The sequence below is a fragment of the Staurois parvus genome, unplaced genomic scaffold (genome assembly GCF_062004578.1).
Source record: "Staurois parvus isolate SC_StPar_1 unplaced genomic scaffold, SC_StPar_1.0 ptg000096l, whole genome shotgun sequence".
NCBI classification, from domain to species: Eukaryota; Metazoa; Chordata; class Amphibia; order Anura; family Ranidae; genus Staurois; species Staurois parvus.
This window is the reverse complement of record NW_028317892.1, coordinates 212020-235937: the sequence shown is the minus strand read 5'-3', so window position 1 is coordinate 235937 and position 23918 is coordinate 212020. Positions and strand designations below refer to the sequence as shown.

General features: G+C 39.5%; 1 protein-coding gene across 3 annotated transcripts in view; it reads right to left on the bottom strand.

Moving 5' to 3' along the window:
- Positions 1 to 930: 930 nt before the first annotated feature.
- Positions 931 to 23918, bottom strand: part of CHERP (calcium homeostasis endoplasmic reticulum protein) — a 73259-nt gene continuing 50271 nt past the window's right edge. For 2 of the 3 annotated variants that reach the window (XM_089670778.1, XM_089670780.1), the window contains exons 14-19: positions 15173 to 15322; positions 12750 to 12866; positions 9117 to 9211; positions 7192 to 7377; positions 3705 to 3759; positions 931 to 1618 (exon numbers count right to left, since the gene is read on the bottom strand). In XM_089670778.1, coding sequence (XP_089526904.1) covers positions 1576 to 1618; positions 3705 to 3759; positions 7192 to 7377; positions 9117 to 9211; positions 12750 to 12866; positions 15173 to 15322 — 646 coding nt within the window. In that variant the 3' untranslated portion in view covers positions 931 to 1575. The remainder of the gene's footprint in view (positions 1619 to 3704; positions 3760 to 7191; positions 7378 to 9116; positions 9212 to 12749; positions 12867 to 15172; positions 15323 to 23918) is intronic. The other variant, XM_089670781.1, reaches the window with a different exon arrangement.

The following is a 23918-nucleotide window of genomic DNA, read 5'->3' as shown; positions in this document are numbered from 1 at the left end:
CAGATTGTAGGACAGCATACCCTTTGAGATTTGTCCATGATGCTTAATAGCTACTTGCTGATGTAGTTAATTGTCAATTATTTTGAAAGAGAAAAGGCCCCTGCTGTCAATAAATGGCCACCTCCCCTATCCTTTTATGATTCAGAATGAGACAAGACAAGGATATCCCCTGTCCCTATACATCTATATCATGGTTATGGAACATCTACTCAATACCATCAGGTACAATGATTCTATACAGGGCATTACACTTGGTTCCTGCACATACAAGATCAGCCTCTATGCTGATGACTCATTCCTTTACTTATCTATCCTGGAGAATTGACCTACCATCTGTACTTAAATCGGTATAAAACCCAAAAGCACACATTATACTGCAGCTTACAAATTCTTCGATGTGATGGCTGCATTCGTTTTCTTTTTAGGCTTTCTTCTGATTTAATTTGGTGATCCAGCCAGTAAGTCTGTTTTTCAAAAGAATGAGCTCTCTTGCAGATGTGTGAGTTAGAGGGATCACACAAACTATTGTAACACCCCTGTCATTGGTAAACCAACTTTTATTTATGTAACACTGTTAACCCCAAAAGGAAAAAAAACTGCTTATAAAGTGTTAGTTGGAGTTTGGGTGAGATGTACTAGCAGATTTAGATACACTAACAAACTGAAGCCAGACTGACAATGCTGTTGTCCAAAGGTGTCACTGTTGTTCCTTCATCCAGAGTGGAGGCACTCTAATACAGGGGATGTGTTACTGGGCAGACAGAGGGGGGGGGGAAAGCCTAAAAAAAAGAAAACGAATGGAGCCACCACATCGAATGATTGGTAAGCAGCAATATATTAAATTTTTTGTTTTGGGTCTAATACAATCTTAAGGATGTCAGAATATATGAGGAATTTAGCAATTCAGTGAACTAAAAGAAAAAAATGGTGTACCACTGTTTCACAAGTTTATTTTACAAAATTATTTGTAAGCAGAGAAGGGCTGTTCACAAACAAAAAGTCATACAGTCAAATGTTTCCACTTACATTATACAGTTACACTGTTGAACACAAAATCAGCAGGGAGTAAAATACTTTGTTACATACTAACTTGCAAGAAAAGCTCAAAATGTAGCAACATACAGCTAACACTTCTTGTGTGGAAATTCCTGACAGTTTAAGATTTTGTTTTCAATACCTATAATACAACATTGTTTTAAAAAGTAGTTTTAGGAATTCTTTGAAAAACTAATAAGCAAGGAGATTGCTGGTGAGAACAGTCCTGATAATATCGGGGAACCTTCTGCTGACAATATACCATTTTATTACGGTAATCTGAACATTCGTAAGGGCTGGGCACAGACCAATTTTTCATTGTGAGCGGAAAACAGGTCTGTAATCCAGTGATGAAAAATAGTGTCAGAGATGTGTTCTCTGCATTTACAAAATAAAAATAAAAACTTCACCAATTTAGTGGCAAAGGTCACCAGAAGCAACTCTTTACAACATATGTGATAAAATTCAAGGTCAGTCTCCTGGGAGAGTCTTAAAGTAACTGTGACCATTCTGGTTAAAAAGGACAGACTTCATCTTGGGTTAGGTCATTCTTGTGCTGGTGGATCCTGGCACTCCCGCTTCACTATAGGAAAACAACAGGTATGTCAATCATAGGTCTGTAACCAGTTTAAATAAACACTGGGGTTAATGTACTAAAACTGCAGAGTGCAAAATCCGGTGCAGCTGTGCACTGTAGCCAATGAGGTTCTAACTTCAGCTCGTTCAATTAAGATTTGACAAAAAACTAAACTGAAAGCTGGTTTCTATGGTGAGCTGCACCAAATTTTGTACTTTCCAGTTGTAGTAAATCAGTCCAACTACTGCAGGTCATATATGGGTCGAATTTCAAACAAATTGTCTTTAGAAAATCGGAAATTTTGTAATCCGATTATGCCACCATGGATTTCAAAATTCGACCAACTAAGCCTTTAATTTGACCTCCTGTTGCTACAGAAAAGAATTTTCATGGCAAAGAATTTTATTTTCTTTCCAGATCACAGCTCGTGTTCATTTCTTCTTCAAATACATTTCTTGCATGATTCTCCCATCATTGATTAGGAATTTGGTCATTTTTCTAAACATTTCCAACATGCCTGATCACTTAAATTCAATGGTCGCTCGAAAATTGGCATTGCTGTGGCCCACCAATGGTGCAAAATTCGATCACAAATTCTTAGAAAAGATTTTCAAAAGAAAATTATTTCGTAATTCGACTCGTGTATGGCCTGCATAGGTCTTGAATAAATAGAAACTGATATATTTTGATACAAAACATCAAGCATTTGTAATTAAAAGGATGACTTCACACAAAACTAAACATAGTATAGATTAATTGGGACTCCAGCATACATGAAATCTATTATATTTTTAATAAGTAACATGCACACACTATAATATGACACCGCAAGATTAATAAACTACATTCTAGGTTTTCAACACCAAGCACATGCTAAAAAAAAATGTTGCTTTGTTGCCTAAAGACATAGTGAGAGTATCTCAAGTGTACTAAAGGTTATGAATAATATAAAAATAAGCAAAAGACTATAGAGGTCCTTATGTTGACACCAGACATTAAAAGCCTGTGAATTACAAAAAAAGAGTCATCTTACATCTATAAAGCACATTTCTATGGAAACTCTTGGTAAGGAACAACTATGGTCAATGCTTTGTTAACCCCTTGACACCGACGTCACAAAAATATGCGGCCTCACAAAACTGGACTTTTTTCCGTGGGGCCACATATTTGCGTAGCTGTCTATGTGCTGGGAGTGCACCGCACAGCGCGCTCCCAGCACAAAGACCGCGGTGTTACTGAGAGCCCCGGGTCCCCTGCTAACAATCGGGACCTGGGACTCCAGATTCCGGGTCACATGATTGCTGTGATAGCCTCTGATTGGCTATCATAGTGATCAGTCACTGTACAGTCCCGGCCCCTTTTTTTTTCTCTCTCTATAAATAGAGGAGAGATATACATTATATCTCTATCTCCTGACGGGGGGGAAAAATTAAAAAAAAAAAAATTAAAAAAAGAAAAGGAAAATAAAGAAATACCTAGATCAAGGTTTGATCTAGTTCAGTGCCAGGGTAGGTGTTGGGTCAAGGTCAGTGTCAAAGGTCAAGATTTTTTTTTTTCTTCAATTGGTATCAGTGTGCTTTAGGTAAAAGAAAACAAAAATGCGCACCATTGTTTCTGGGCTGTGCTACGGGTACAAACAACAAATTACATACACATATATGGTATCGCTGCGATCATCAAGAGCTGGAAAATGTATTTGGGTTGTTCTTTGGTGGTAGGTTATGGTAGTAACAAGAAGCACACAGTTAAATTAAAAAAATTATAATTTTTTTTTTACTATTTTGGGTCAGTTTTCCTTTGATAATAATAAAAAAAAAAAAAAAATCAGGAGATATCCATTACCATTTACCACCAAATGAAAGCACAATTTGTCCTGGAAAAAAACAAAGGTATAATCCACCTGGATGTACAAAGTAGTTGTGATATGTACGGTTTTACTATCACATGTCAACGTTGCAAAATTGTGCTTAGGCATTAAGATTTGTTTTACCCTTAGGCGTGAAGGGGTTAAACAATGCTGCTTCGGTACCGTTAAGCTTTTTTTTTTCTTTTTTAATTTATTTATGTACAAGGGAATACAGAACACACTCACTCACTGTTTCCTGGTGGACCTGAGCCTGGCGGAAACGGTCCTCCCGCTTTGAAATCTGCAATAATGAAACAGGTGTATTTTACATAACCAGGCCAAGATACAGCTCACCAAAGCAAATAACACTTGAGCAATATATTTTCAATTAAACAGCACAACTAATAGAAAGGCACTGGGACTAGACAGGGATACAATTACACAACAGCAGATGCATCCATGTTCAAAATAAACAGGAGAGCTTACACAGTCCAATAATTAGCATACCAGATTGGAGAACGTGTAACTGTAAGAATATTACATCAGTTATATATCCTTTCACCAAACACAATAATATACCAAGCAGCTTTACACACACTTCAACACCACAAATATCATGTGTTCTCTCCATCACTGGAATATACATTCATGACTTGTTCACTGGTATACGGCATTTCCACAAATTGCGCCTATGCACCTTAACCATAATGTATGTCAGTTTAATAATTTAATCATACTAAAGGTTTCATCTTCAAGGACCTGCATTGAAACTTAAATTTCAATAACAAAAGCTGAATTAAAATACAGAGGAGAAGTAGTGTTTTACTCTTTCAAATTGGTCTATTGCAGAGGGGGCAGGGTTTGTCTTGTTCCTTGATCCATGTCCTCTGCACTCAAGCCCAGGAAAACAAAACAATGACGGCACCCACAAACCTTTTTCCATACATGGACCTCATCTCCCCAAAAAAATGATAATAGCAATCCATGCAATCCCCCACCCATCGGACCAATGGCAGCAGCAAAACATCGACATCACCCAATAATATTAATAGCACCACCTACTACAAACCTTTTCCCTTCTAACCCTGCATGTCCCGCATTCAAGCATAACTAAAGCATCTTTTTTTTTTCTATGCAAAAATATTTCATAATATCCACATGCCATCTTCCCTAGTTTCTTCATCAGCATTACTAGGAGGTGGTGAAAGGCTACCATTATCTGAGGGAAGTGATCATTACCTCAAAGGAAGTTCTTTGTAGGAATTTTTTTCTCTATTGCCCACTGGGAACAAAGTTTGATAAGAACCCTAGGGTTACACTGCTGCCTACAGGAGAAATACACACTGGGCACATAGAAAACTGATGACCAATCCCCTAGAGGCTACAACCCCTCCCGCCTCACTGACCGATTAAGCCATTAAGCCATTTTGGATTTTAAGGCTCTCCACGTCTCAGAAGTTCCAGATGATATATATTTGGTTGGTTATTGCCTCTCTACCTATCCACTGACATACAAGATCCATATGAACACATTATTATCTATTCAGGTCATCAGTGATTTTGTTGCTTTTCTGTGGGTAACCATTTCTATCAGTGACCCTGTCCTCGGTCGGCCCTGGCTGTATTCACAAAAGGCCTCGCACTAATTATGGGTCGTATTTGTCTCAGAAGCATTCCAGTCATTGGATACCTAGATGATCTGCTTCTGCAAGAGCAGAACTCTGACCTTGAGCTCCAATATATCATCCAAGTTGAGGACCTTGAAAGACTTCACATCGCTTAGAGTACTTGGGCATTTCTTCTGAAAACCTCTACGTCTAAGATCTCCCTACAGAATCAGGATTGGTAACTTCAATCTGTACATCCTTCTTCCCTATGAAGCAAGTGCATGGGATTGTTGGCAGTCACCTTCAAAGTGGTCTCATTTGCTCTCTTCTAGAGAACATTGCAACTGAACATTTTCACATCGTTGGACAAATCCAGTCTCTCTCTGGACAAGATGACCTTTCTACATTCTCAAACCAAGATATCTCTGTCATGGTGATGTCTGTCTCACCATGTTTATTTTCCCATTTTCCTTTATATTAGAAGATAGTCCCAATAGAGGCAGAGGTCTGGATGATCCATCTGTTTAAGGATGTTGCTCTTAGGAGGAATCAAAGCTTCCAATCAACATACTAGAGTTACAAGACTATCAATTCATCGGTTACTGTTTCTGGATCGCCCATCTGGTCCGGTTCAATGCCACATCTGTAACTTGGTTTTAGGCAGACATCTGGACCTGCAGGAATGGTCTTGCCATCAGGAGGTGTTCTGAGACATATCTGTGTTGGGGATTCCAGATTTGTCAGCTTCTCTGTTCAACAAACACTGGACAGATTTGAGTCTAGGACGTGGGACCAGATTGCGAAAGTAGCAGAGTCCCTGGTGGATTTATGCCTATCCTCTGCTGAAACTTTTAACTCATCTTTTCCTATGGATCGATAGCTTCAGAACGGCCAGGCAGAATGTGGTACACCAGCCTCATTCGTCCGTTAGTGGTTGCTCCATAGCCTATACCACATTTATTATCTCAGGGACTGATTTTTACCCAGCTTACTTACTAGCTTTGATGGCCTGGAAGTTCTGAGAGACAGAGGCATTCTGGATTTAGTCATTTGACCTTGCCTAAAGCTCACAACTCTATTTTTCACAAGACTTACCTTTGAACCTATTCAGGACAATTCCTTGACATGGTTGCAAGGTAGGTTTTTTTGTGACCATTACTTTTGCCAGGTGGTTTTCTGAGTTATCAGCATTGTTCTGTAGGGGGCCCCATTTAATCTCACACAAAAACAAGGTTGTTTTAAGACCATGAACCTATTTTTTTTCCCCGTATTGGGGTGAGAGCATACAGACAGTCTACATCCAGAAGCATACAGCCTTTAGCTTACACGTTTGCACTAGCATCAGCATATACATTCATACAGCTAAATCCTGTCTATCGTTTGTACAAGTGGCTACAACCATCACCTGTGGCTCCCGAGCGCAGAAATATGTCCGTATGTTTGTGAATGAGCCCTTGAACTATCAAACTAGCTATACCGACGTGCATAAAAAGTTAGCTTCTGTTGTTTAGTTATATGTAAACAAAAAAAACAAAAAAAAAAAAAAAAAAAAAAAAAAAGATTCAATTCAATAGTAAAAAGGATGGCCACATTTGGTATTGTACATAAAAGGTAATCAAATGTTTTGGATCAGTTTCACAATACCTTTCTTTAATGTTGTAAATTGATATTTTATTTCAATTTATATTATATAAAATCTCCCAGAACATTGTGATAAAGATGAAAGGTTTCTGGTTTTAGACTATCTCCAACATTTAGAAACTGGATAGACAACCCCCCCCACGCACCCTTCCTTAAGGGCAGATATGGAGGGAGGCAGAGTACATTCTAGCTCAAGATAATAAAGTCTGAGTAACATACTCTTTCCATAAAGGTTAGCTGGCAACACAGGAAAAGCAGTTTGGAGTTCTATTCCTTTCCAGTATTATAAGCTGACCCAAGGCCTGCCTAAAAAAGCTAAACAATTTTTTTTTTTTTTTACAAATGTAGATTTTAGGCCTGAGCAAAATAAGGTACACAATTAGACTGTCTTTAGAGCAGACAAAACAAACACCAAATGTCTCCTTTGTGAACAGATCTAAAAAGCATACAAAATGAATTTACATCCTAATCTTTTCAGTACTTACTCTCATCTCTGGCTTTCATTCGTGCAATGAAAGAGTAACTTTTGTTCCTACGGTAGTTTTCATAGGGATCATCAAGAGAAACTCCTACTCCTTTGTACTGGTCCCATTTGTCACGAATGTCTCCCCCTTTAATTGGGTCCTGAATACCCTGCTCATTAGCACCAAGGCCTCCAGCTCCACTCCACCCTAAAGAGAAAATTAATGTTTTTGTTTCAACAATAAATTCAATGATTTCTGTAGCAGAATATATATACAGCTTTAATTATGCTTTTTATATGTATAGTATGAAAATATTTGCATGTTTCTCTTTTCTGCTCAGAGTGTGCTTTAGGGCCATATCATCCTAGCAATCCCTCTTACAACATTTATCCGCGACATGATCTTTATATGGAGAGCAGAGTAAATATTCAGTTGGTTAAATGTGTCATTCCCTCTCTGACAGGATGAGTGAACAGTAACTTTTCCTCAGCAACAACTTGCTCGTCTGGACAAGTATTTGCTCCTGCATAATGATCCTGTGGCTGGCAAGTTGTTGCCAGCAAGAGTAGTGCTGGTGTGATATATATCTTACTACTCAGTAAGAATCTATGGCCAGCTCCTTTAAGTCTTTGAAATTCGCTTTCCCCCTAGGCAATATCCCCAAAGCTCAGTTGCTAAACAGTCGGGCAGAAACCCTTTCCAGTGGGAATTGAATCCACTGTTTAACATACAAATGAGCTTTTAGAGAACATATTTACAAAGTGCTAAACAGGCTATGGAATCATGTTTATTTTCAGGTAAAATCTGGTATCAAACTTTAAAATGCAGATCAGATAAGCTTTACTTCTATGACACCCCAACAACAGCGCACTTATAACTTACATTCATTGCCCTGCGGCTCTACTTGAAAAATAAATGCATTAGCCCTGTAGACCTAACACAGGACTTAGGACTTTCTCTTTGCCTTATAGGACTGTGATGAGTACCTGAGTTGACATGAGGAAATGAGGGGAGTCAGTTCAATCCTACAAATTTCCTTGTAGTAATGAGTACTTTTATTCAGTCCCAGAGACCACAGGGGAGTGAAGGCAAGTATGTGTTATTGGTGGGGGTGCTGTTAATGTGAAACTGTTGCTTTACCTTGCATTTATAAAGCACAGGTCCGCTCTCAATTTTTTTTTACTTACATTGATTGTAAGAATTTAAATTTTATTTTTAAAAATAACAAATATGTCATACTTGCCTACTTTGTTCAATGGTTTTGAACAGAGCATCCCCGATTCTCCTCTTCTCGGGTCCCCCGATAGCGCTCCTGGCACCCCCCCCCCTCGCCGAGTACCTCAACAGCAAGCTGCTTGCTATGGGTCACGTATGCATGCTTGCTCCCAAGCCAGCTCTGAGTGTTCATGAGCGGTTCTCGGCCCCAGCCTCTTCCTTACTGGCTGTGACTGACAGCAGCGGGAGTTAATGTCTCCCATTGCAGTCTATGAGCCAATGAGGAGAGAGAGAGAGCATCTGCTCTCGTGGACATCGCTGGTTTAAGATCGGGCTCAGGTATGTAGAAGGATGGGGGAAGCTGGCGGGGAAAGCTGCATGCAGAAGGTTTTTACATAAATGCAGAAAATACATTAAGGTAAAAAACAAAAACTTTCTGCCTTTAGAACCACTAAGTTTCCTAAGTTTAAAAGAGTATTACTGGCGATATATGAAGTTAGGACAACATACAAAAGGTATCTATACACTAGTGTGTTCAACAAAAAAAACAAAAAACATTTAAAGGTAAAGCTAGACAGGTGCATGCTACATGCCTATGTCATACTGCCCTCTGTTCTGCATGCCTAAACATCACACTTTTTTGTTGTGACAGCTAAAGATTTAAGAGCAACAATAGATAAATACTCCATGTGCCTGGATGATAAAAGGCAAAGCAGATACAAAACACTCACCCATTTTTACTAGCATTTGGTGCCCCTTGTTCTCCTCCCCAAGACGGATGCTTGGTGTATTTCCTGCTGACGTGGAACCCAAACCCGAAGAAGAACTACAAAAAAATAAAACAAAAAACCCAAATGAAACACCATAAAATATTTTTTGTTTTTAATGTGAGAATGCAGTTGACAATGGAGAAAAGAATATAAAAATAGCATTATTCATTGTTCAGTATAGATTGTGGTTGGATTAGCAGTACTGGGTCTAAAGATAAACACTGAGCAGTAAATGGATAAACGGCAGTCTATCTATTATCTACCAATTGGAGGGGTGCCCCTTGTTCTTGCTGAACAGGATAAAAAGCAAAGTTAAGGTGCAAGGTAGAGGGTCATCAGCTACTAGTCTACTTTGATACCACTGCGTGCATTGGAAATATTGTACTTGTGGTAATAGTAGGCAAGGTTTGGATGAAAAATTCCCAGACATCAAAACATTTTTGGACCCATTTTTCCTTCTGGAACGAGGTCTCAACTCATTCCAAGTGAAAAAACATACGCTAGCTTATCTGGAAGCTGAGCGGTAGGGGGGTTCACAGTAGAAGCACTTACGTAGAATGGCTTTCCTTGCTACGAGAAATATGATGGTGAACTATTGTTGAAATATTAATACCTTGAATGTTATCAGGCCCAAAAAGAGCCAATTCAAGAGTTAAAGTAAATATTACCCAAACATTTCATATTCCTGACTTGTGTGATGTGTGTTTTACCATGTGCTTGTGTTAAAAAGTATCCTGTTCTCTTTGCATTGCTTACTTTGTGTGAAATACCTGGCGATCCTGTCAGCCTCCTGCTTTCCTATTTCAAACTGAACAGGCTGGGGATAGAAGCACATCTTTCCCAGTATGGTCTTTTTTATGGCTGTGCTGGAATAACAGCCTGCCTGTCCTCCAATGGTCAGACTTGAGCTGACACACTCTCTGCATAGCCATTCACTGGGAAGATCAGTGTATTGCAGTTTCTCCACCCACACCTCTTTAAACCCTTTATGCAGCTAAGAACAGGGATAATATGATCACACATACACAAATGTTTGCCTGTCACTTCTATTTTAAATTAAATGAGTTGTTTTACAAGGTAAGGGTTCACACATACTTTAAGGTGTATGGTAGCATAGTGTACTAATGTGATCCAAATTCATTTAATCTTGGGTAGAAATGAGAAAGCCTGGAAAAAAAACTGAATAATTGGGAAACCAGGAACAAGAAGTAGTGTGGAATTATGTGCTTTTACAATGATAAATAACAGATCTAGGACATGGTATTCAACCTATATAACATGAAGACCTTAAAAAAAAAAAAAGATTTCTGTGACTTTATGTAAAGTCTTAAATTATTGCTAGTTCTCAGCTGAAGACAAGCAAATCCTGGAATATAATTCAAGTAACACTGTACTTCTCAATGCAGTTCTCAGGACAATAGAAATATGCATTTTTGCCACTAGGGGGCAGCGCAGGGAAAATGCACCAGTTTAGTTTGCTTGTGGTCTCCATCTTGAACCTCCTAGAGCTGAGTGATTGTTGGGATACAGTAGATGATAGTTTCTGTCCTCTCAGGCCTTAATTGACAGGTAAGATGGTACATTTGTCAGACAAATTAGTTTATCTTTATAAACTTTAAACCACAGTTGTCAAACTGGTGGCCATCCAGCTGTTGCCAAACAACAAGTCCCATGACGCACTGCAAGATTGACAGTTACAAGCATGACTGCCAAAGGCAGGGGCATGATGGGAGGTTTCGCAACAGCTGGAGGACCGCCAGTTTGACAGTCCTGCTTTAAATGATTCCTTTTAATGTTCTCCACCATCACAGCATAATGTTTACCTATAGTCTGGTCAGTAATGTTTTTCTTTTCCTCCTCTCAGTGAAAATGGTGAGACCAACATCTAGGAGTTTCTATAGTGGAATATCGACTGAGAGCAAAGATGCAATTTGCAAATCTTGTGAGAATAAATATTCTTTGCCAAATGCTACAAGGATGACAAAACACATCCTGGCAAGCCGGAGGTGCCCTAAAGACTTTATAGAATACTTCATGGAATTAAAAGGAGGACCATAATGAAATTGCAAGTAGCTTTTTCCTCCAGAGTTCATTCCAGAAACACTCTTTCTGCTGCTTCTGGATCATCACAAATTTTAAAAAGCAAGCTGAGTTTATTTCCTGAATAAGCTGTAATTTTATTTCAAGCATAATACTTTTATATACATTGTATTTCACGTTCTTAGTGTAATAAAATTACTTTCAATAAGTAAAACACAATGATTTCTTTACTTTTTCAAAAAATTTCCATTTTTTTCCCCAAGAAAACAGGGGAAAAAGGTTTTTGTCCCATGGCTTTAAAGTGTCCAGAAATTTTACATCTCTAACCTTGGGACACACCAAGAAGGCATAAAACAAGTCTGTGTCTAAAGTACCCACATTTCAGGTAGCAAAAGGAAGAGCTTAGGTTATGAGGTATGATTGATGTGGGGATTATGTAAAAATGGGGAAAAAGCCGAAGCATTATTTCAAGGTAAACCATAGCTTTGAATGTTCTCCAGGATAAACATAGTGATTGACTTGAAGCCAATAGTTCTTGGGAGTAGTTGTATAGGCTTTTTTTCCTGGGTTGGGATAACTCTGGGAGAACTTTTTTTTTTTTTGTGTGATAAAAGTACAATTTTACTATTAGGAGGAGGATTATTCGATAAAAAAAATGGAAATTTCTCCATGGCTACATTGCAGGGGAGTGGTTGTTTGTTGCCATTCCTTGTGAACATAAAGAATATAAAACAAATTGTTTAGTGTCCATGTATATCAAGGTGCCAGCTACTCAGAGGCAGCTTTGTATTATGTGAATGAATACAAAACTTCCTCTGATTAGCTAAGGTGGGCTGTCACGATCTACGACTCTGCCAATCAGGGGAAGCTTTGTATTCATTCACAGAAGACACAGCTACCTATGAATGGCTGTGAGCCACTCAGGCCGACTCTGCATTGTTCCGAGTGTGAGACAGGAAGGTTCTGCCTAACAGGCAGAACCCAGCACGGTATACTGCTTGAACTAAAATTACATAAAGTTCATACAGCGCTTAGAGCCAATGCAGTACTTAGTGAAGGAAATAGTGTGTTTAAAAAGTTTTTTTGGACCAAGCTGGTTCAAAGTGACAGGAAACCTGGAGATAAGTTTTAAGTGAACAGAATATGTTAAAGCCCTAAATAGTGCATGCTGCGGTGATTAGAAATGCAGGCCAGCTGTAGATAAAAGACCACCCTTTACTTGGATCTGTGAATCACACCGACAGAAATGATACATTTATATTGGACATAGAGGTTTCTTTATAAAACAAGATTACAGTTTTTGCAATAGATCCAAACGTTGCTGTGTTCATTATTTTGTAGGGGCTACAAGTAAGCTGATACATGGTAGATGACTGGTTGCTAGTGGGCAATTTCCAATGACATTCATGACCATAAAAGGCTAAACATAAATGTGCCTTTATAGCTGGCACACAGTAATTGGAATGATGAAAATGTAGAGTCCAATTGGGTTAGTCTTACTAAAAAGAAGAAAGAATTTAAACTGCCAAACCATTTGGTTTACTATTCACTTACGGAGGAGTAGCACTGCGAGATCTAGATCTGCGCCGTCTTCCAGGTGAGAAAGATTTTGATCTCGATCTTGATCTTGACCTTGATCGACTTTGTGATGACCGAGACCTGCTTCTACTCCTAAAAAAAGCAGAGCCATATTAGAAAAGTTATTAGCCTTTCTTCAGCTGGTTTAAGATGATAATCACAGAGCAAACAACACAAAAGGTAAAGAGAATATACACACCAGCAACAAAGAACTAGTTATCAATTAAGGACTGAGGAGTAAAGAAGGGAACAAGAAGGGTTCACAATAATATAGCTAAAGAACCTAACAGGCATTATTCTTTCAAACAATAAACTTAGTTTACAAACAACTGCATTCCGCAAACTCATTCTTGCTTTGCATGGGCTAAGCATTATTTAAAATGCTAAATGTATGCAGATGAATTATCTACCAACCATGCAGAATACTGCATAGCCACGAAAACATTTCAGAGTCTGGGTTTTCAAATTGCTCAAGCTCAACTGAACCTTCAGTTTAAGTCAGCTAAGTACATTCCAGGCAAATCAAAATGAAAGGTCTTCAATGTCTGTACAGTTTTATTTATTTATTTTTTACAGCAGCCACAGCTGGAGTAGAAAAGCCTGTCTCATGTCAGCAGCTGTACAGAATAACCCCATACTGAGTCAGACCTATAGTTACCACTCAATATTCGCAATTTTTTTTATGAGTGCCTTTTTCATAAGATACAGGTGCATCTAAATAAATTAGAATATCATCAAAAAAAACAATGTATTTCAGTAATTCAATTCAAGAAGTGAAACTATATATATATATATATATATATACATACATATATACACACACACACATATATATATACACACACATTACGCACAGAGTGATATATTTCAAGCATTTGTTTTTTAATTTTGATGATTATGGCTTACAGCTATTGAAAACCCAAAATTCAGTAACTTAGAAAATTAGAATATTACATAAGACCAAAAAAGTAAAAGGATTCTGAATATAGAAATCTTGGCCTACAGAAAAGTATGTCCATGTACAGTATAGTATGCACTCAATACTTGGTTTGGGCTCCATTTGCATGAATTACTGCATCAATGCGGCGTGGCATTGAGGCAATCAGCCCTTCTGAGGTGTTATGGAAGCCCAGGTTGCTTTGATAGCAACTTCAGATCACTAAACCAGGTATTGGTACTTTTAGCATTGTGGGCAGGTGCCAAGTCTTGCTTGAAAATAAATTCAGCATCTCCATAAAGCTGGTCAGCAGAGGGAATAATGAAGTGCTCTAGAATTTCCGGGTAGAAGGCTGTGCTGACTTCGGACTTCATAAAAACACAAAGGATCAACCTCAGCAGATGACATGGCTCCCCAAATCATCACTGGCTGTGGAACCTTCACACTGGACCTCATGCAACTTGGATTCTGTGCCTCTCCACTCTTCCTCCAGACTCTGGGACCTTGATTTCCTAATCAAATGCAAAATTTACTTTCATCCGAAAAGAGGACTTAGGACCACTGAGCAACAGTGCAGTCCTTTTTCTCCTTAGCCCAGGTAAGATGTTTCTGACGTTTGTCTCTGGTTTAGGAGTGGCTTGACACAAGAAATGCAACACTTGCAGCCCATGTCCTGGATAAGTCTGTGTGTGGTGGCTCCTGAAGCACTGACACCATCTGTAGACCACTCCTTGTGAATTTCCCCCCAAATTCTCGATGGCCTTTGCTTAACAATCCACTCAAGGCTTCAGTTATCCCGTTGCTTTTGCACCTTTTTCTACCATGCTTTTTCATTCCACTCAACTTTCCATTAATATGCTTGGATACAGCACTCTTGTGAACAGCCAGCTTCTTTAGCAATGACCTTTTGTGACTTACCTTCCTTGTGGAGGGTGTCAATGACTGTCTTCTGGACAACTGTCAAGTCAACAGTTTTCCCCATGATTGTGTAACACACTGAGAGACCATTTAAAGGCTCAGGAAACCTTTACAGATGTATTGAGTTAATTAGCTGATTAGAGTGTTGCACAATGAGTCTACAATATTGAACTTTTTCACAGTATTCTAATTTTCTGAGATACTGAATTTTGCGTTTTCAGTAGCTGTAAGTCATAACCATCAAAATTAAAAATAAAAAATGCTTGAAATGTATCACTCTGTGTGTAACGAATCTATATATTATGAATTTCACTTTTTTAATTTAATTACTGAATAAAATTAACTTTTTGATGGTTTTCTAATTTATTGAGACGCACCTCTACTTTTGAAATGTGGCATATATTGGTTGATTTTGTCAACTGTCAGTTCTAAAAACCCATCTAAATAGCCTAAAATGTGTACGCAGTCAGCAAGGTACATGTGGCACAAATAAACAGTAAAACTGTAGAAAAATTACAGGCATAGGAAATTACGTTTACTTCACCTAGACCTGGAGTGAGAATATGATCTGGATCGAGAATGAGATCGTGACCGAGATTCAGAATAGGAGCGAGAAGACTTAGAAGATCTTGAGTGTGAGCGTGAAGAAGACCGGCCCCGACTTTTTGAGCGGCTTTTAGACCTCGACGTACGGCTGAAAACAATAAAATTTTATAACATCAATCAAACGCTAGAATAAAAATGAAATCTAGCTTCAACACAATCTAAAATATAAAAGTTTCCATTATCAGAACAAGTCTGGAATACTAATTACACATAGCCATATGACTAACAGAAAACTGCATCAATAATAAAGTCTGAATCAAGCTCCTACTGTGTGGCAGTGCAGCACTTTCATACTTTTCTTTTTACGCTGTACAGGTAAAAGGTACTGAATATACATAACTTGCTAAAAAAAAAAGTGTTACTATCTAGTATATATCTGATGATAAAGCAAAAAAATCTTGATTTCTGTACATAATAATAAACCTTTTTCTTACAGTTGAGGGACACAGGATTCAAAGATTATTAGGTTATATCGCTGCCTTTAGCAGGATTTGGGGAAAACAAAAACCCCATAACAGTAACAAGCCTGGTATAACCCCTTCCACTCCCAGAATACCTCAGTTTGTAGAAAAGCAGTACCAAGAGCAAGACCATAACACGAGGGGGGGGGGGGGGATTTATCTGTCCCTCAATGGATTCCAAGAAAAGAAGATCTTAGGTAAGCTCAAAATATAATATTCTTTCTCATTTACGGAGGAGAACAGGACTCAAGAGACTATAGGGAAATCAAAAAGCAGTCCAACTGAGGGGTGGCCAATGGCAACAGAACACTAAGCAGCCCACAAAAAAACAAACAAACAACAAAAAACATAAAACTTGAGCTTGCCCGCAAGCTCAAAGAGATGAGCCTTACATCCAAACCTGGCATCATCCAAATGGAAAACTTTGAGGACATGTGAACAGAAGCTCAGGTGAAAGCCTTTCAAGTTTGGGAAGCAGTTGCCTGATGCCAAAAAGTCTAAGAAGCACTCACAGATCTAGTAGCGCGTGCCTTGACTGGAAAAGGGGTTGTTAATTATATTTAGTTTTGTAACATTGTGACTTCTATTCACACTTTAATGTAAGGTCATCACTTAAAATCGATTGGGGAAACAGCGCATTTGTAACAGGCGTTTTATTAGGAAAAGGGTGGAACCCGAGCCTTAAAGAATATTTCCACTTGCACTCACATTTGAGAAAACCCCACTATACTTGCTATATGTTCCTGTTCACACAGAATTCCTAGAAAAAAATGTTTTTAAAAAACATTTCCTACCCTTTTAGATGTTTCTCAGGACAAAGTGTCATTGCCTGACTTTAAGGTTTTTAGAACAGTGAGTCAGTACCAAACATATTCTCATTAAGAGACAATGGAAAAAGCCCAGCCACTAACCCTTAAGCCGGCCATACATGGAACCAAATTTTGAGCCATGGTTTGATCCATGTATGGGCAGACTAATTGTACCCAAGTCGATCCACCGATTGATTTGGGTACAATCAGCCTGTCGGATTTTTACATGTGATTACTGCCAGCAGTTAAATCCGCTATAAGTAATCATTGTGTTCTGCCGGGTGGGAAGGCACCCCATACCCCCCGCCCGCAGAATACAATAGCATTACGGGAGGCATTCCCCCATCAACACAGTCAGTTCCTGTTCCACTTGTGGTGAAAGGAAAGAAAATTGAAACATCTATGGACTGCCTTAAGGGTGCATTCACACTTGGGAACACACCCTGACTGTGATTACATCAGGGGTTTCCCGCGGTTAGCTGCGTGTAGGCAGCCCCATTAAAAACAATCGGAGGCTGCCGGCTCTTGCAGCTTATCATGCCCACTTGTATGTAATCACTCATGCAGCAATCACATGCAAGTAATCAGGTCACACGTGATCACTGCTTGAGAGACTACCTGCGAGTTGGCATGATTAGGTGCAAACTCTGCTTTCAAAGGGGCTGCCTACTCGCAGCTAATCGCGGGAACCCCGCATGTAATCGCAGGCAGGGTGCTTTCACAAAAGTGAACCCTTAGGACAGGCAGTGTTCACATCTAGACACTAATGACAGTGAATAGCTGCCTTCACAATACAGACAGGATTAATTATAGGAAACACAGCTGTCCAGTCAACTCCCAACAGAGATTTTGCCTTGCCGGTCCACAATAGAGCATCTAAAAAAAGGGAAAGTGAAATTAAGATTTTTTTTTTTTGTAAAGCTATGCTATGTGAATAAGGAAATTTAATAAAATATAAAGTTGGTGCCATCCTAATTTGGCTGCCATAAGACAATAAACTTACATGATGATCTGCCTGAGCCAAGGAGAAATTCTGAATGAGAAGCTGGTTCTCCTTTGTGGGGACCATCAGGAAAGACAAGGAGAGGGAGAGTCTAATAGAAAGCAGTGACTGCACACTGCTTGATCTACACCAATCAGCCATAACATTATGACCACCCACCATAACCTAAGGCATAGACTCCACTAGTCCTCTGGAGGCATGCTGTGGTATCTGGCACCAAGTCGTTAGCAACAGATCCTTTAAGTCCTGTAAGTTGCACGGTGGGGCCTCCATGAATCAAACATGTTATTCCAGCATATTCCATGCTCCACTGGATTGAGAGCTGGAGAATTTGGAGGTCAAGTCAACACCTCAGACTCAATCCTAAAACCATTCTTGAAGCCATCAGACCAGGACACCTTCTTTCTTGTTCAATATTTTGAGTATAAGGAACTGAACATAACAGTATTAGTTTGCCATTCAACTGGTAGAGCTATACAAAAACATTATAAATAATGAATATGAATAAAAATTAACAAACAAAAACAGCACTAAAGTGCCAAAGAGAGCAGAGCTGAATGCAAAATACAACCACACACATCCTGTGTTGAGAACCCCAACTTGCAGGGGGTAACTTCACTTAAATGAGCCACAGTACTAAAAATGCAAAACAATTTATCCAACTTACACAAGGCAAGATAGTAGGCAATAGGGATAAAAACAAAGAGAAGAGAAGGGGAGATACGGGGAAAAGGGGATCCAGTGGTAGCCACAATGGGCCAGCTGTTGACTAAAGAAGCCACTGGGCATATTAATGAGTCTGGGTCAAGGTTCCAGCAAGAACTGATCAAAGTTCTGTGGCAAACAATTATCTACCCATGGCTGCCAACACCTTCTTTCATTGTGCCGTTTGTCATTTCTCATGCACACACCCTAGGTGCTTTTGGCTGTGCACCAGGGTCAGCATGGGCACCCTGACCAGTCTGCAACTACATTTGTGTTCTGACACCTATCAGAACCAGTATTAACTTTTCAGCAATTTGAGCTGAAAAAGATATTCTACTGGATCAGACTACCCGGGCTGGCCTTCACTAGCCACGTGCATCGATGAGTCTTGACTGCCCATAACCAAGTCATCAGTTTTCCTTCCCTGGACCACTTGTGGTAGGTCCTTACCTCTGCAGTCTGGGAACATCCCACAAGACCCACAGTTTTGGAGTTGTTCTGACAAGCAGTCTAGCCATTACAACTAGGCCCTTGTCAAAGTCCCTCAAATCCTTATGCTTGCCCTTTTTTGTGGCTTTCAGCACATCAACTACAGGGACATGTTCAACTGCTGCCTAATATATCCTACCCATTATCAGGTGCCACTGTAAGAAGATATAAATGGTTATTCACTTTACAAGTGGTCATAATTTTTTGGCTGATCTGTGTAAATTCAGATAATGAAGGGAAATTTCCTTCTGATGTACTGGGGCCGGACAGAGGGACGGAAGTACTATGTCCTGGTTGAGGTGAAAGGCTGACACACCACTAGGAAAAAAATATACACTGAACACAACCTTGTAAGCAAGTCTGGAATGGGGAAAATTCCTGGAAAGTTCAAAGGGCTATTTTTGAAGTGCTGAGAGAACCAGAATAAAATCCCTTGGAGTGATAGCTGAGCGTCCAGGGTAACACACGAAAGGTACTCTATACAAAGGTATTAAAGAATGGGGGGCTAGCAGTGTATGGAACATGACCACAAGCACCAATATTTGACCCTTGTTGGTATTCAGGGCCAAATGCTGATCCTGGCCTAATTTGCCCAACATATTTTTTTGGATGAAAAATATCTTTCCTCACACAAAATGAAGTACGTCTTCCAAGTACAATGGTAAACCTTACAGAAAGTAAACCTCTCAGTTTTAGCATCATAAAGGTATCACTGACTTGAAAAGGCCCCTACTCATCAATAGTAGAAGAGGATGAAAGAAAGAGGGCACAAACCTTGCGCATTACCTCAATAAATAGTGACTAATTTTATTTTATTTAGGAAATATACTCACAAAAGTGATGGTAAAACAGGCATAAGTTAACCAAAATCCACACAGGGTTAGAGGTAAATCCAAAGGGGGGGGGATAAAAGCTAATGCGTTTCGAAAGGGTGCTCCCTTCTTCATCAGAGCTGATCAAAAAAACAAATACAAGTTCCCCTCAAAATATTACAGGAATTATGAATATTCAAAATGGTATAACAGGTGGTGATACTGTAGATGAGCATAACAATACACATAAAAATACTCATAAAAATGGCAATACGTATAATAATAATGTCAAAAAACACACACAGAAAAAATATATATAAAAATGAGTATTGTTTTACCGCCACTTTTGTGAGTATATTTCCTAAATAAAATAAAATTGGTCACTATTTATTGAGGTAATGCGCAAGGTTTGTGCGCTGTTTCATCCTCTTCTACAGTTTTATCAAGTTTCCCCAGATTCATGATAGAGCAGCACAACCTCTGATCACCAGCAGATGAACACGCTGTTTGTTACTAATGCCCGTTTGATCTGAGTCTGTGAGCGCAGGAGATAATGGATCTTTGGTGACTGTTCCCTACTCATCAATACCTGGGCTTCTACAGCCAAGGCATTAAAGCCAATGACCATAAAGCAGGATGGTAAACCAGTCTTTGTGACAGAAGATACTGTTGATTTGGAAGGTCCATGGAGCATCTGCCAGGAGTCTGATCAGGCTGATGTAATACATGTACCAGGGCCAGCTCAGAACTATGAAGATCACCGGAAAACCCTCCATCTCAATCCTTTGGAGCAGCCACAGAAGGAGTTTCGGGGGGGTTGGGGAAAGGCATATACAGTCAGGTCCATAAATATTGGGACGTCGACACAATTCTAACATTTTTGGCTCTATACACCACCACAATGGATTTGAAATGAAACGAACAAGATGTGCTTTAACTGCAGACTGTCAGCTTTAATTTGAGGGTATTTACATCCAAATCAGGTGAACGATGAAGGAATTACAACAGTTTGCATATGTGCCTCCCACTTGTTAAGGGACCGAAAGTAATGGGACAATTGGCTTCTCAGCTGTTCCATGGCCAGGTGTGTGTTATTCCCTCATTATCCCAATTACAATGAGCAGATAAAAGGTCCAGAGTTCATTTCAAGTGTGCTATTTGCATTTGGAATCTGTTGCTGTCAACTCTCAAGATAAGATCCAAAGAGCTGTCACTATCAGTGAAGCAAGCCATCATTAGGCTGAAAAAACAAAACAAACCCATCAGAGAGATAGCAAAAACAGTAGGCGTGGCCAAAACAACTGTTTGGAACATTTGTAAAAAGAAGGAACGCACCGGTAAGTTCAGCAACACCAAAAGACCCGGAAGACCACGGAAAACAACTGTGGTGGATGACCGAAGAATTCTTTCCCTGGTGAAGAAAACACCCTTCACGACAGTTGGCCAGATCAAGAACACTCTCCAGGAGGTAGGTGTATGTGTGTCAAAGTCAACAATCAAGAGAAGACTTCACCAGAGTGAATACAGAGGGTTCACCACAAGATGTAAACCATTGGTGAGCCACAAAAACAGGAAGGCCAGATTAGAGTTTGCCAAACGACATCTAAATAAGCCTTCACAGTTCTGGAACAACATCCTATGGACAGATGAGACCAAGATCAACTTGTACCAGAGTGATGGGAAGAGAAGAGTATGGAGAAGGAAAGGAACTGCTCATGATCCTAAGCATACCACCTCATCAGTGAAGCATGGTGGTGGTAGTGTCATGGCGTGGGCATGTATGGCTGCCAATGGAACTGGTTCTCTTGTATTTATTGATGATGTGACTGCTGACAAAAGCAGCAGGATGAATTCTGATGTGTTTCGGGCAATATTATCTGCTCATATTCAGCCAAATGCTTCACAACTCATTGGACGCCGCTTCACAGTGCAGATGGACAATGACCCAAAGCATACTGCAAAAGCAACCAAAGAGTTTTTTAAGGGAAAGAAGTGGAATGTTATGCAATGGCCAAGTCAATCACCTGACCTGAATCCGATTGAGCATGCATTTCACTTGCTGAAGACAAAACTGAAGGGAAAATGCCTCAAGAACAAGCAGGAACTGAAGACAGTTGCAGTAGAGGCCTATCAGAGCATCACCAGGAATGAAACCCAGCGTCTGGTGATGTCTATGCGTTCCAGACTTCAGGCTGTAATTGACTGCAAAGGATTTGCAACCAAGTATTAAAAATGAAAGTTTGATTTATGATTATTATTCTTTACTTTTGGTCCCTTAACAAGTAGGAGGCACATATGCAAACTGTAGTAATTCCTACATCGTTCACCTGATTTGGATGTAAATACCCTCAAATTAAAGCTGACAGTCTGCAGTTAAAGCACGTCTTGTTCGTTTCATTTCAAATCCATTGAGGTGGTGTATAGAGCCATAATTGTTAGAATTGTGTTGATGTCCCAATATTTATGGACCTGACTGTAGATCAGACTGCTTCTGTCATGATATGTAAAACAGTAGACAGGGCTGAAATGTGAAGCTCTGCTCAGGACAGAATCCTTTCTACTGCTCTTGCTGCGACAAGACTTCTGGTTCCTCCCCAAAGGTTGATCTATGCCACTGCTGTGGCGTTTGTCCGACTCAATCCTGATAAGATCAACTTGCAGTCAGGATGTACAGCATCGTAGGGCAATCATATCGCTCAGAACTTATACTGCTGGGGTCTGATGAGGAGCCTACATGATGACATTGCTTGTCTAAATTCATTGGTTAGTGCCCTGTAGTCTGAGATCAGGAGGCTGCCTAAGCAAACTTGTTCTGTTGAGCTGCCCTGCAAAAAGCTACCTCTTACTCAAGGACTGCGCAGGAGAAGGGCAGTGTGGACAACTGTTGGGTCAGGAAGAGTGAGACCTGTAGACCATAAACATGTAGCATTTGGTGTGACACTGCGTACAACTATAGTGTTCTTTCTGAGCTAGAAGCAGATACAAATGTTGCAAACTTAGCTGATTGTGAGCATAGGAAGCAGGACCCTGAGAAAAATATTGCTTTGCCAAAAGAAACTGTTTTATCTGAGATTCTATTCCAGACAAGTTTTGTGGAAAAGGATCCTAAAAGCAGAAGCCATCTTCTTGTTGGTGATGCAGTTGTAAGAGGCGTTTCTTTAGGAAATCATGTGGAAGTGTCAAAGGAAGTTAGATGTTTACCTGGTGCTACTGTTAGGAGTATTTTAAAAATTGTCAAAAAAGCTAGTGAAGAGTGCAATGTTGATGTTGTCGTGCACCTGAGTACAAATGATTTGTCCCAGAATGATGTGTGTTCTGTACAGAAGGATTTTCAGTATTGGGACAGGATCTTCAACAGTTAGGGTGTACAATTACATTTTTGGAGGTCTTAGCTGTTCATAATGGACAACAAAAGAAAGTACTTTGTATAGCAGAGGTCAATGTTTGATTAAAGGATTGGTGCAAAGCTGACGGTTTTGGTTATGCTAGTCATTATGCTATCAGGTGGTCTGACATTGAGCTGTACAAAAGAGATGGTCTGCATCCCTCACACAAGGGCGCTGAGCTTCTTAGTATGGAATTTAGGATTTTTTTTGGACATGCATTTAAACTGAGAAATGGGGGCAGAAATTTAATTGTTGAGGATCATTTCTGTCCCCAGCAGATTGAAACAAATTTGAAGGATTTGTGTTGCTAAGGACTGGAATGATGGGGTGTTCACTTCATTTAAAGTTTCTGGTGGTATAAATAAAGCAGTAGATAGCGGTGTTTGTCATGTCATGTGCACTAATGCTTGTAGTTTAGGCAACCAGCTGTGTGAGCCAACAGCTCTTATGTCAAGGGACAACTTGGACCTTGTTGCAATTACAGAGATGTGGTTCAAGGATTCAAATGACTGGGTAATAACTATACCAGGGTATACACTAGGAAAGAGAGAAGGGAAGAGGGGAGGTGGAGTTGCTATACATGTTAAAAAATAGCATAAGACTAACATTAATTAAAAAAATAAATGAAATAGTCGAAACCCTCTGGGTCTACCTTCCAACTAGAGATGGATCTTCCCTTAGAATTGGTGTAATATACAGACCCCCTGGTCAGACTGAAGATAATGATAATTGTTGATTGACAAGATAACACAAATGGCAATAGAGGGAGAGGTTTTGCTTATAAGTGACTTCAACATGCCTGACATTAACTAGAATTCTCAAACTGCTATTACAAGCAGGAACAGGGATGTAATGGAACACTGAATGGGCTTCTCTAAAACAGTAAAAAGTCCAATCCTAAGTGATCATATTCTAGACCTGGTACTGATAAATGGGGATCGACTGTTTAATGTTGAAGTAATGCTGAGAAAATTTGGGTTTTAGTGATCACCAATGTCTTTGGTTTGATATTAAAATAA